The following is a 14,138-nucleotide window of genomic DNA, read 5'->3' as shown; positions in this document are numbered from 1 at the left end:
CCATGTCCACAGGGTGTATTACCATGTTTGGGTCTTTACCAGTCTCATAGTGAAGAATGGTATCTTTGTGGTTTCATTTCAATGCTTTTTGTATACATAATATATTCACATAATTCCAGATTCAAGTAAAGAGGATACAGTGAAAGTCACCCTCTATTTCCCCCATCTCCTATCCCCTAGCATCTAGAGCTCTTTCTTGAAGTCAGCCTATTCTTGAAATCAGTCAAACTATTACCAGTTTTTTATGTACCCATCCAAAGATATTTTTATGCCCATGCAAGCAAATATGTGTATATTTTTCCTCTTTATTCAAAATAATGTTTTATATACACAGTGTTCTGCACTTTGCTGTTTTCACTTAATATATTTTGGGGATCACAGAAACATAAAAACTTTTTCTAAAGACTTGCTTGATCCTCAGGTGAGCTGGACCCAGAAAGAATGGGCTCAGGTATTCAGTACGGAGATGCTGCCTTGAGACAGCTGCGGTCTCCGCGCCGTGCACAGGCCCCAAGTGCTCAGGAGTGTGGCTGTTGAAGCAGCTCAGGGTGCACAGGTAGGTGCCCACATTGCAGCAGTCCTGTCACCTCAGACCTGTCCTCTGTTTCCTACCCAGAGCCCCACATAGGCTTAATAGTGGAGGTTGTTGTTGCTTTTTGAAGCTGCATAATGAAAAGGAGAGGTGATTGCATAATTAAAAGTTTATTCTCAGCAGTGGAATACACGTTCTTCTCAAGCTCACATGGAACACTCATCAAAACAGACCACATCCTAGGCCATAAAACACACCTGAAGACATTTAAAAGAATAGAAGTCATTCTGTGTCTTCTCTCAGAGCACAGTGGAGTAAAACTAGAAATCTGTAGTGGGAAGATGACTGGGAAATCCAGAAGTGTGAGTATGAAGCAGCATACTTCTAAATAATAAGTGGGTCAAAGAAGAAGTCTCAAGAGAGATTTAATAGTATTTTGAACTAAATGAAAAAAACACAACTTATCAAAATTTGGGGGAGATTCAACACAAGTACTTAGAGTAAAATTTGTAGCATTGCAGGCATGTTTTAGAAAAGAAGAAAGATCTAAATATAATCATATGTGTCCTCCATAAAAAACTAGAAAAAGAAGAACAAATTAAATCCAAAGTAGAAAGAAGAAAAGAAATAATAAAAATTAGATCAGGAAATCAATAGAAAAAAATTAGTGAAACCAAAGTTGGTTCCTTGAAAAAATACAGTAAAGTCAATAACTCTAGCCAGGCAAAAAAAAAAAACAAAACCAAGATCAACTACTAATATCAGAAATGAAAGCAGGGACATCACTGCAGATTCTATGGACATTTAAAGGATAATAAAGGAACACTATGAACAACTCTGTGCCCACAAATTTGATAATGTAGATGAAATAAACCAATTCTGTCAAGGACAGAATTTGCCAAAATTCACACAAGAAGAAACAGATAATCTGAATAAGGCCTATATCTGTTTTAAAGAACTTGAAACCAGTAACTAGTAATCTTCCAAAACAGAAAGTACCAGACCCAGGCGGCTCTACTGGTGAACTCTACCAAACAGTTAAAGAAGAAATTATGCCAGTTCTCTGCAGTCTCATTCACAGAACAAAAGCAGACACAATACTTCCTAACTCATTCTATGAGGCAAATGTCATCTTAATCCCAAAGCCAGACAGAGACATTACAAGAAAAGAAAACTACAAACTAGTATCTCCTGTAAACATAGATATAGAAATTCTCAACAAAATATTAGATTGAATCCAACAATGTATAAAGAGAATTACATACTTCCAAGCGGGAATTATCCCAGATATACAAGGCTGGTTCAACATTCCAAAATCAATTAATGTAATCATCACATCAACAGGGAACAAAAATCACATGATTTCATCAAGAGACGTAGAAATCAGTTGACAAGTTCCAATATCCTTTTGCAATGAACACTCTCAGTAAACTAGGAATAGTGGGGAATCACCTCAACTTAGTAAAGTCTACCAAAACCTACTGCTAAAATTAGACCTAATGGTGAGAAAGTTGAAGCTTTCCTATCAATATCAGGTACAAGGCAAGATTGTGCCCTCTCAGCACTCCTTTTCAACATCAAACCAAAAGTCCTAGCTGATGCAATAAGAAAAGGAAATAAAAGGTATACAGATTGGGAAGGAAGAAATTAACTAACTTTGTTGGCAGATGACATGATTATGTAGAAAGTCCAAAAGAATCCACAAACTCCCATATAAGTGATTATATATTAATAGCACAGTTGCAAGATACGAGGTTAATATACAAAAGTCCATCACTTTTCTGTATGCCAGCAATAAACAAGTGCAATTTGAATTGAAAAACACAATACCATTTATGTTAGTTTCCCCAAAAAGGAAATACTTAGGCAGAACTCTTAACAACATCTATATGAAGAAAACCAAACTGATTCCAAAGTTCATGTGGAGAAAAGACAAAAGACCCCTAATAGCCAACACAGTATTGAGGGAGAAGAACAAAATTGAAGGACTGTCAGTACCCAGCTTCAAAGCACTGTAAAGCTATCGTAGTCAAGACAGTATGGTATTGGTGAAATAAGAGATCAATGGGACAGAATAGAGAGCCCAGAAATAGACCCACATACTGATGTTTGAGAAAGGAGCAAAGGCAATACAGTGAAGCAGAAATAGTCTTTTCAACAAATGGTTCTGAAACAATTGGTCACCCATATGCAAAAAATGAATCTAGACATCAGACCATATACCCTTTACAAAAATTAGCTCAAAATGAATCATAGATCTAAATGTAAAATGCAAAATCATAAAACTCATAGAACATAAAATAGAAAATGTAGATGTCCTTGAGTATTTTGATGACTTTTTAGACACGACACGAAAGATATAATCCATGAAAGAAAGAATTGGTAAGCTGAACTTCATGAAAAGGAAAAACTACTCTACAAAAGACTCAACAGAATTAGTAGACAAGCTACACACCAGAAGAAAATGTTTACAAAAGATATACCTGATAGCTATTACTGTAAATATACAAAGAATTCTTAAAACTCAACAATAAGAAAGAAAACAAACCCAATTTAAAAATGGGCCAAAGACCTTAACCAGATACCTTGCCAAGGAAGGTATCCAGATGGCAGTATGTACAGGAAAAGATACTTCATAAATGAGCTGTCACTACAAGCCCATTAGAATGGCCAAAATCTAAGACAGTGACAGCAGCAAATGCTGGTGAGGATGTAGAGCAATAGAAATTCTTGTTCATTGCTGGTAAGAGTACAAAATGGTGCAGCTACTTTGGAAGACAGTTTGACATTTTCTTATAAAACTAAACATACTATATAATCCAGCAGTCTCACTGCTTCGTATTTACACAAAGTAGTTGAAAACTTATGTCCACACAGATACCTGCACATGGATGTTTATAGCAGCATTTTCATAATTGTCAAAACTTGCACGCAAACAGGATGTACTTCGGAAGGTGAATGGGTTAACTATGATCCATCCAGACCATGGAATATCATTCTGCCCTGAAAAGGAATGAGCTATCAAGCTATGAAAAGACTTACCATATAACTTCAATGCATATAACTTAATGAAAGAAGAACCTTCAATGCATATAACTAAGTAAAAGAAGCCAGTCAGGCTACATGCTGCCTGACTGCAACTATATGACATTCTAAAAAAGGCAAAACTATGGAAACAGTGAAAAGATTGGGGATGAGAGGGATGAATATATGTCATCATATATTTGTCCAAACCCATAGAATCTACAAGAGTGAACTGTAGTTTAACTATGGGTTTTGGGTGATTATTATGTGTCAGTGTAGGTTCATCAGCTGTGACAAATGTACCAGCTGGCAGGGATGTTGATAATGGGGGAGGCTGTATATGTGTGAGGGTAGGGGATACTTGGGAACTGTATATAATTTTTTCCTCCTCAGCTTTACTGGGTACCTAAAACTGCACTAAAAAAATTAAATCTTAAGAAAAAAAACCCAAGCAACCACTGAAACAACACAACAAAAAGTTTTGGCAAATTTAAGTCAACATGAGAATTAAAATGGAATAAACACATAATTAATCTAAATAATCTGAAAGAAGACAGAAAAAGAAAGAAAAAGGACATAGAACAAATGGGGAAAATATGAAACAAAATGCTAGAGTAAACCTTCCCAATTAAAAAAAAATTATATATTCTGCTTGAAATAATTTGTAGGAAATCCTTATGCTATTGCTCAGAAAGAAAGGAAAGTTGACGGGAATGATTGGGTTAGAGACTCTTCTGCCTTCATGTCAGTGATGAGTCTTTCTTGGGTTAGTTGAAGTCTAATCGAACATGCCTCTCGCTAAGGCTCGTTTATAAAATTTTCAAGTTGAGATTTTAACTTTCTAAAGCTTCCTCTTTTTTATGTATAGTCAACATTATCTAATAGGCATAAGTAAGTTTAAATAAAAGTTGGAAGTATTCACTGGTTCCCTTTGTGACTTTAAGCTATGTTTGGACATTTATAATTATGCATATTTCTAAATCTTTCTTAATATTTTTTAGGTATTCATACAGTGGTATTTGGGACACAATTATTGAAGCTTGAAGAAGAAGGTTTTTTTTTAACCACCATCTTTTTCTACTTTATATGGAAGTAGACCTTTGTGAAAAAAATAATAATAATAATTTGGGATGTTACGCAAGCTAGTAGATGTGGCACAGCAAACTGTATAATAAATCCAGTTCAATGGACGAGACCATTAAATGTATACATGTATGTAAAAGTGTTCTGTTCCATACTCACCCTTTTGCCCTGGTTTGGATCCTGGCTGTGTACTGTATATATGCTCGTCCAGTGCATCTCCACAGCATGGTATCTGATGTACGGTATGATAGAGCACTGCACTAAATGCAGTCTAATACTTTTTTTTTTTAATCATCTGAACTAAAATCTGTTCATTGTGAGGTGTGCTTTGATCATTATGTTGATTATAATTGCACAGTTGGTTATGTTTGTGACCTGATATTCAGAGATTCTGGAATTGATGGCTGATGCAATACTTAGTTAATTCCATTTACCACAGTCCACAAGGTGTTACATGAGCCACACTGGAAATACTAGATCAGAATTTACTCACATACTGAAATAAAATGGTAAATGAAATTTTCTCATGAACTTTACACTGTCTAGCACTCTGATTTTAAAGCATCCTCATTGGATCACTTCAGGAAGTAGAGCTGAGCACCTGACGTGTTTCAGGCACTAAGGGTGCTGGTACCTTTCACCAAACTTCCTAGGCAATGGATGCTACTCTCAGCATTGGTCAGTGCAGTAGCTGAACCAGGGCTGTTTACCTAGTCCCAGTTTGCTGATCCATCTGGTCTTCCTGTTAGAAAACACATTTTTGCTACTGTGCTTTTTCTGGGATTCAGTATTACAGCATCACTGCCTCCTTTTTATTTAGTCTTTTATTGTTTTGCTTTCATTTTAAGGACACCCACTGAAGTTAATAGTAAAGGGATACTTCTAAGAAATTTCTGTACACTTTTGCTAAATACTTAAATGCCTTACAACAGTTATCAAGTTGACATGTTTTTAATTCACATGAGTTAATGTATATTGTATTACAAAGACTTGTTCTAATATTTTAAAATATTTATGCAAAAATATATAATAGAAATTTTCTTTAAAGCTAAAATACAGTACTATTTAAAACTGAAAGGTTGAAATAGCATTCTTCACCTTACATGTGTTCTTCCACTGTGACTTTTAGCTCAAACTGGTAAACTTGATTACCTTTAACTTAGAAGCTGCCTACTGCTTTTGTTGTTTTGTTTTAACCAATAGAGCACAGCAACACTATAAACTCTGGGAAGTGGCTTGGATAAAAATATCAATATGTAACTGTTTTAGATATTTTAATTTTGCTTCTTTGTATCTTCAATATTTGATTTTGAGAAGTCAGAATATGAAGCAAATTCTCAGACTGATCTGCTTCTTGGACCTCACTGGAAGGTTTCATTTAGTGTCTGGTTAACAGTGGGTTTGCAAGCTGCTCATTTTTGAACAGCTTTTTGCATGGGGTAGGAGCATGGCTATTTGACCACAGCAGTTTATGCAAAAGCAAAATTTTTAAAAAATAAGATAAATGTTGGTTTATAAGTGAGCCTGTTAATTTAAACCCCAGGTATTGCATATAATTCCACATCCCTTGACCAATAAAATTTGCTGGAGAACCAAACCATGGTGGTTCTTAATAAAGGCCTTAAGGAAAAAATGAAGAGGAGAGAAGACGTGGTATTTGGTCCCTGGAGTGTTTTCTGCCACCAGCCAATCCTCTGATTCTTCTGACACCAGACAGGTTCTGTTCTGACATTGTCTACCTGGAAATGGCATCAGGTCGCACAAGTTAAAGCCTGAGTCAACACCCACCACCACCCAAACCAACACATTTTAGGCGCCAGTCATAGGCCCAGAGTGTCACCTGTGCTTTTCACCAGCCGGCCCTAAACCTAAGGTTCCTATAACCCACTCCCTGGTTTTGATTAATTTCTAGAGCAGCTCACAGAACTGAAGCAGTTTCCTTATGAGATTATGGTGTGTGCTAAGTTGCTTCAGTCGTGTCTGACTCTTTGCGACCCTATGGACTGTAGCCCACCAGGCTCCTCTATCCATGGGATTCTTCAGACAAGATACTGGAGTGGGTTGCCATGCCCTCCTCCAGGGGATCTCCCCAACCCAGATTTCAAACCCTTGGCTCCTGCATTGCAGGCAGATTCTTTACCACTAAGCCCCCGGGGAAGCCCATGAGATTACTGGTTTATTACAAAAGATACATATGAACAGCAGATGAGGAGGCACATAGGGCCAGGCCTGGAAGGGTCCCAAGCATAAGAGCCTCTGTCTCCATGGAGTTTGGGGTGCCCCACCCTCGTGGCTCGTGGCTGTTTTCCTGTTCGCCAACCAAGAGGCTCCTCAAATCTTCTTGTTTAAGATTTTTTCTAGATGTTAATCTCTAGCACCCCCTTCTCTGAGGTCAGTGGGTGGAGCTAAAACTTCCTTAGATCTTTCTTGTGACCAGCTGCACCCTGAACCTCTCGAGGATGACCCTGAAGTCATTTCATTGGCCTAAACTGTGCTCAGAAGGGACCCCTTAAACTCAGGAAATACTCTTTTAGCTTTGTGTCAGGAACCAGAGATAAAGAGCAAATATATCTAATAGTGAATGTTATTAAATGTGTACATTTCCCATAATTTGTTAAGTTTGCAGGATGCCCTTAATTTACATTTTTTATAAAAGCATTTTCTCAGTCTTCCTAGAAAAAGATTCTACACTCCGTTTAGACTGGAGATTTTAATTTATTTTTCACAGTCCAGCATCTAAGTGAAAATGAAAACATTACAAATTGGGATACTGTAATGGTTTTATTGAAAACATAATAATTGTGACTTATGTAAGAGTTCTTGAAATCTTAAGAACATTGATTCCTAACAGATCAATATCATTCAGAATGAAGAAAATGCTTAAATTATTCATCTAAATGATTTGCATTTCACCCTGTGACACAGTAGGTGGTACTTTATTTTCTGTCGAATTTGTCCTATTTTTTGCTTTTTTGTCAGAGGGGAAAGTTAGTTTTTAAAACACCTCAGTTCAGTTCAGTCGCTCAGTCGTGTCCGACTCTTTGTGACCCCATGAACCACAGCATGCCAGGCCTCCCTGTGCATCACCAACTCCCGGAGTCCACCCAAACCCATGTCCATCGAGTCGATGATGCTATCCAGCCATCTCATCCTCTGTCGTCCCCTTCTCCTCCTGCCCTCAATTTTTCCCAGCATCAGGGTCTTTTCCAATGAGTCAGCTCTTCGCATCAGGTGGCCAAAGTATTGGAGTTTCAGCTTCAGCATCAGTCCTTCCAATGAACACCCAGGACCGATCTCCTTTAGAATGGACTGGTTGGATCTCCTTGCAGTCCAAGGGACTCTCAAGAGTCTTCTCCAACACCTGTAAATTTTAAATAATTTTTTGTACTAGTTATAAAGTGATTTTACTAATCAATTGAAAACAGTCCAAGTTTGTCCCAGTTGTTGCTTGGTTGTTTCCTGATTATGTTTACTTCTTTAAGGAGTTTTTGTTTTTTTTGTTAATCAACCATACCTTAATTTTATTTTATTTTTTTTAAATTAGTTTATTTATCTGTTTTTTAACTTTACAATATTGTATTTGTTTTGCCATACATTGACATGAATCCACCATGGGTGTACATGTGTTCCCCTTCCAGAACCCCCCTCCCACCTCCCTCCCCATCCCATCCCTTTGGGTCATCCCGGTGCACCAGCCCTGAGCACTCTGTATCGTGCATCGAACCTGGGCTGGTGATTCATTTCACATATGATAATTTACATGCTTCATTGCCATTCTCCCATATCATCCCGCCCTCGCCCTCTCCCATAGAGTCCATAATACTGTTCTATATATCTGTGTCTCTTGCTGTCTTGCATACAGGGTTATCTTTACCGATTTACTAAATTCCATATATATGTGTTAGTATACTGTATTGGTGTTTTTCTTTCTGGCTTACTTCACTGTGTATAATAGGCTTCAGTTTCGTCCACCTCATTAGAACTGATTCAAATGTATTCTTTTTAATGGCTGAGCAATATTCCATTGTGTATATGTACCACAGCTTCCTTATCTATTCGTCTGCTGATGGGCATCGAGGCTGCTTCCATGTCCTGGCTATTATAAACAGTGCTGCGTTGAACATTGGGGTACACGTGTCTCTTTCAATTCTGGTTCCCTCAGTGTGTATCGGAGAAGGCAATGGCACCCCACTCCAGTACTCTTGCCTGGAAAATCCCATGGACAGAGGAGCCTGGTAGGCTACAGTCCATGGGGTCGCTAAGAGTCAGACATGGCTGAGCGACTTCACTTTCCCTTTTCCCTTTCATGCACTAGAGAAGGAAATGGGAGCCCACTCCAGTATTCTTGCCTGGAGAATCCCAGGGACGGCAGAGCCTGGTGGGCTGCCGTCTATGGGGTCGCACAGAGTCGGACACGACTGAAGCGACTTAGCAGCAGCAGCAGCAGTGTGTATGTCCAGCAGTGGGGCAGTTTTATTTCCAGTTTTTTGAGGAATCTCCACACTGTTCTCCATAGTGGCTCGACTAGTCTGCATTCCCACCAACAGTGTAAGAGGGTTCCCTTTTCTCCACACCCGCTCCAGCATTTATTGCTTGTAGACTTTTGGATAGCAGCCATTCTGACGGGTGTGAAATGGTACCTGATTGTGGTTTTGATTTGCATTTCTCTGATAATGAGTGATGTTTTTAGAAATTTTTAGAGGGATTTATTTGAGAGCACTCAACTTGCCAGTTTCAGGAAGAAGAAATAAGTTGTCAGCCATCACCCTCTAAAGTTAGAAACTAACTGCTAGAAAATAATGTGATCAGGGAGTCTTTTTTTATTTTAAAATAGAATTTATGTTGTTCCCCCCTCCCGCCTTTTTTTTTAATTTTGAGGGTTTTTGAACATACACAAGTATGGAGAAAATAGCATATAGAGCCACTACATCAGCTATTTTCCACAATTGTCTATTCATTATGCCAGTCTTGCTTTATCTACCTTTGCCCCACTTTTTTTACACTGTAGTATTTGGAAACATTCAAAACCTCTGTCATTTCACCCAAAAATAGTTCAGCATACATCTCAACAAGAATATATTTTTAAAATTTTTTATTGTTGACATACCATTGGGAACTTCAGAAGAGATACTATTAAAAGCCAAGAATGGTTATGGTTTTTTTTCTTGGAATTATATAAAGTTGTTTTTCTGGATGTATTGAAGAAGCAAGATACACATCCTTTATCCAGTATTACTAAAGGTGACTCCCCAGCATGTGGCTAATTATACTGGAAGTTCTGTCTCTGAGCCCAGAGGACAGTGTACCTTCAGGAGAGACACGGGGCAGCCAACCTGCCACCCACAACCAGTGCAGCCTCAGAAGCGGGAGCCTTTGTCATGCTGGTTAAGACATTCTCAGTATCACCCCTGCCACTGTAATAATGCACGGCCCTCTTAATTAATTCTTCTCAGTGTGTCCACATGAGGGAAGGTACTGAACTTAATGTACACATCTATGGAACTTAATGCTAACCAAGTATGACATGGTTGAGTCTGCAGTAATGTCAGCTTGCTCCTTCATTCTAAAGGATGGATGTTGTCCTTCACCTGTGGGAACTGGATGAAAAGTAGATATGCCTGTGCTCTGACAGCTCCCTTCTCTAATTTCTTGATGTCATGTGTAAATTTCATTTTAAAGGAAAACTAGCATTTTAAGAAAAACTTTAAGAAAAAAATGCTAAATTTCTGAAAATGTCACATTCTAAAATACCATAGAAATAATTGGATTCATTAAATATTTATGGGCCAGCTAACTCTGTATGAGAGTAAGATTTGTACTTACTCTGTATGGGCCAGATTTCTGTATTTTGGGTGGGGAGCCCTCAAATCGTTTTACACTGATTAGGAAATTTTGTGATATGATTATTTCTGGGTAAGTCTACAACATCAGAAAAGTCATCATATTGGTTTCTGTGGTCATAAACATTGGTCATATGCCCTCATGCTGTGCCTGTTTCCTGGGGAAAATGGTGCTTTTATAGGACACTCATGTTTGTCTGAATGCCCCTTGATTTCTCATCACCTGTGTGCCTTTGTATGGACTGTGTTTTGTTATCCTCATCTATAATGCACCCCCACTGTTTGACCAGGTCTTTCAGGCTGAAGCCCCCTTGTCCTGATAGGTGCAGCTGGGAATGGTCTCCACCCCCGGCCCTTGACACACACAGACACACGCTGCCTCAGTATTTCTCGGTCCTGACCTATTGGTCACATTGATCCATGTATTGTCTTTGTCTTCTCTGCTGGGCTGAGATGTCCTTTGAAAAGGGCTGCCTTCTGTGTGCCCAGGGCCTGGCATAGAAGGGACTGAAATGCTTGTGAAAAGAACAGATGATCGGAGGTGGTTTTGTTCCCAAGTCCTTCTAAAGTACGTGGACATCAAGCCTATCCACTGCAAGGTGCCTGTTTTACAAAGTCTCCTAAAAAGTGGTCATATGATCCCGCTCAGTCCCTTCCTTTCTGGGAGGGAGCCTCATAACTCCTAAAGCTCATTTTCAATTGACATCACTGAGATGGTGAAGTAGGAGGCCCCAGCCTCCATCCCCCCACCTACCCACCCAAAGATCAACAATTAGCTATCTGCAAAGATAAACAGCTCTGAGAGAGCTCAGGAGTCTACTTAAGAAAATTCAGCAACTCGGTGGGACAAAAACCTGAGAATAATCACACAGAAATGGAAGGAAAAAGAGCTTCATTTTGTCTGCAGTCTCTCATCCCCTAAGGCAGGCTCTGCTCAACACCAAGAGAAACCTCCCAGACTAGGAAGAGTTCCCCACCCCAGGAAAGGGGGTGGGCATGACCAGCTTCCCCAGCCTTTTTGGGCATCACACAAAGGGCCTGTTGAGTTTATCCCACTCAGAGACCAGCAAAGCTGAGGCATAGAACAAGTGTCAGCCATGCAGCTGTTAACAACCATGATTCCTAGTGCCCTGGTCCACAGTCCTCTGCAGCTTTCAGTAGTTACCAACCCATGGGTATTCCAATCCCCAACCATCCACTACCTGCTCCCCACCCTCCCCTGGCCCCACCAGAGCCCAGGATCTGGACTAGCAACCTACCCAGACCTCTGAAGCTACATAGGTGCAAGATACCAGACTAGGCCCCTGAGGTTGATCCCCCACTGCCAGGTGCACACTTGTGGCCAGCCCCTTCCAGCTGTGTACCTGCCCACACCCAGGCTGATCCTCACTGCCAACTTTCACTGTTGTGTGCATGCCTGTGGGAAGATATTGCAGCCCTGGAAAAGCACACCACCTGCCTGATGGGCCCACACTTGGCCCAGACCCTTGCTACCGGCTCTGTTCCCCACCACTATGTGTGTGTCTACAACCAGCCCCTGCCACTACACAGGTGCCTGCAGCTAGCCTCCTCAGCCAGAGGTGTGCGTGCCTCAAGCTCTAGGTCATCATTGCTTCCTGCCCTGATCCCTAGATGTTGAACCTGGAGGTGCCACTGAGAAACCCACCAGCCCTTGCAGACACTGCAGACCCCCCACAGTGCTTGTCAGGAACCACAGTTTATGTTGTGACCCTCAGTGACCTGAGTCAATGACACAATATCCCTCCCACCCAGACACATGTCTGCACTTGACACCTTGTTCCACTGGGCCTGGGTCACAACATGTTCCAGCACATCCCCACCTAAGGTGAAGGTTTTATACCAAAGTCAGCTCATAAAGTTTGGATGAGATAACTGCATATGCGCCTATGCAAGACTTCAGGGATCACAGAGAATCAGGGAATCATGAGACCACCAAAGGAACATGGCAAACTTCCAGCAACTCTCCCTAAAGAAATGGAGATACGTGAGTTGCCCAACAAAGAATTCAAAATTGTTCTAAAAATGCTCAGAGAGCTACAGGATAACACAGATAAAACAATTAACAAAATCATGAAAGCAAGAACAAAATGAGAAGTTTAATAGAAAACATAAAGAAGAACCAAACAAATTTTGAAGCTGAAGAGTACAATGACCAAATTGAAGAATTTAATACAGAGCTTCAACAACAGACTAGATCAAGCAGAAGAAAGAATCAGTGAGCTTCAAGATAGAGCATTTGAAATTATCCAAACAGAGAAGGGGCTGGGTGGAAGAATGAAGAGAAATGAAAAGCTTACAGGACTTCTGAGACACCATTAAGAAACAGTCTGCACATCAATGGAGCCCCAGAAGGAGAAGCGGGGGAGGGAGGGCAGGAAGCTTGTTTAAATGATGACTGAGAACTTCCCAAACCTCGGTAGGCATTTGGACATCCAAGTTTCAGTCCAAAACACTCTTCTCCAAGACACATTTTTAACAAAACTGTCTAAAATCATAACTCCAAGAGCAGCCTCTTCATTTGTGACTGTTGGCTTCAGTGCATAGTTATCCAGTTGTTTTACATTCTAGGTCAAGAGCCTTACTGTTTAAGTTGCAGGTTTTGTTGTTTGGATCAGTATTTCTTGGAAACGCTATCTGTACACTCTTATTTGGCCTCTTGTTACATGACAGTACAGCCTGTGGCCAAGCAGTTGTCCAGGATGCTGTGTTATCTGTCCATACTGACTGGTACATGAGGCTGTGAGGAGCAACTGAGGATGTGATTGTCGATAAATGTTTGCTTTCAGGCCTAGACCTGCTCAGCTATCCAAGACTTGCAGGATGGGTCATAAATGCTTGGGGTGAAATCTGTGAAATCTCTTAATTCTGTTAACACATACTGTGTTACAGTTGACAAGTCCTTGTGTTGAAGCAGAAACCAGAGCTATAAAAACTAACTGTTGCCTTTTCAAAGCAATAGTAGAGGAATGGCAAGTAATAGTTTCCCTACCCTAATTTTAAGATGAAATGATTTCACCTGAAGCTTTTGAATTTGTTTTTCTATTTAGGTTGTTTATACCTGTTTTTAGCTGATTTTTCAAATGTTAGTCCTATCTAAGCTGTGAGAACTCTACTTTTACACTTGGAGAAATTCAGTACCCAAGTGCTGTTTTGGTTGTTCACTGTCTCTGATCAAGGTATAGGATTTTGTGCCCACTTTTCTTTTCTTCCTTAAAAAAAAAACAAAAACAAAAAACACAGTTTATTGAGAAATTATGGGAGAATTTTTAGTTTAACACTTTTTTTAAAATAAATTTATTTATTTTAGTTGGGGGTTAATTACTTTACAATATTGTAGTGGTTTTTGCCATACATTGACATGAATCAGCCATGGGTTTACATGTGTTCCCCATCCTGAACCCCCCTCCCACCTCCCTCCCCATCCCATCCCTCTGGGTCATCCCATTGCCCCAGCCTTGAGCATTTGTCTCATGCATCGAACATGGAATGGTGTTCTGTTTCACATATGATAATATATATGTTTCAATGCTATTGTCCCAGAACGTCCCACCCTCACCTTCTCCCTCAGAGTCCATAAGACTGTTCTATGCATCTGTGTCTCTTATTCTGTCTCGCATATAGGGTTATCGTTACCATCT

General features: G+C 39.9%; 2 protein-coding genes across 13 annotated transcripts in view; one reads left to right on the top strand and one right to left on the bottom strand.

Moving 5' to 3' along the window:
- Window positions 1-6,236, top strand: part of RAB4A (RAB4A, member RAS oncogene family) — a 42,967-nt gene extending 36,731 nt beyond the window's left edge. For all 3 annotated transcript variants that reach the window (XR_014076812.1, XM_081570324.1, XM_081570326.1), the window contains 2 exons: window positions 422-556; window positions 4,558-6,236. Coding sequence is in view for 2 of the 3 variants with exons in the window: in XM_081570324.1 (XP_081426450.1) it covers window positions 422-537 (116 nt within the window). In the remaining variant the exon portion in view is untranslated. The remainder of the gene's footprint in view (window positions 1-421; window positions 557-4,557) is intronic.
- Window positions 6,220-14,138, bottom strand: part of CCSAP (centriole, cilia and spindle associated protein) — a 38,368-nt gene continuing 30,449 nt past the window's right edge. For 5 of the 10 annotated variants that reach the window (XR_014076791.1, XR_014076796.1, XR_014076801.1 and 2 more), the window contains exon 5: window positions 6,220-6,378. The gene's annotated coding sequence lies outside the window, so the exon portion shown is untranslated. Of the gene's footprint in view, window positions 6,379-7,401; window positions 8,001-14,138 lie in introns of those variants that run through there. The other 5 variants (XR_014076803.1, XM_081570315.1, XM_081570312.1 and 2 more) reach the window with 2 other exon arrangements.

This window comes from Giraffa tippelskirchi, chromosome 2 (genome assembly GCF_054371585.1).
Source record: "Giraffa tippelskirchi isolate mGirTip1 chromosome 2, T2T-mGirTip1v1.2.pri, whole genome shotgun sequence".
Lineage (NCBI taxonomy): Eukaryota > Metazoa > Chordata > Mammalia > Artiodactyla > Giraffidae > Giraffa > Giraffa tippelskirchi.
The sequence above is the reverse complement of the archived record's forward strand: the minus strand, read 5'-3'. Positions and strand labels throughout refer to the sequence as shown.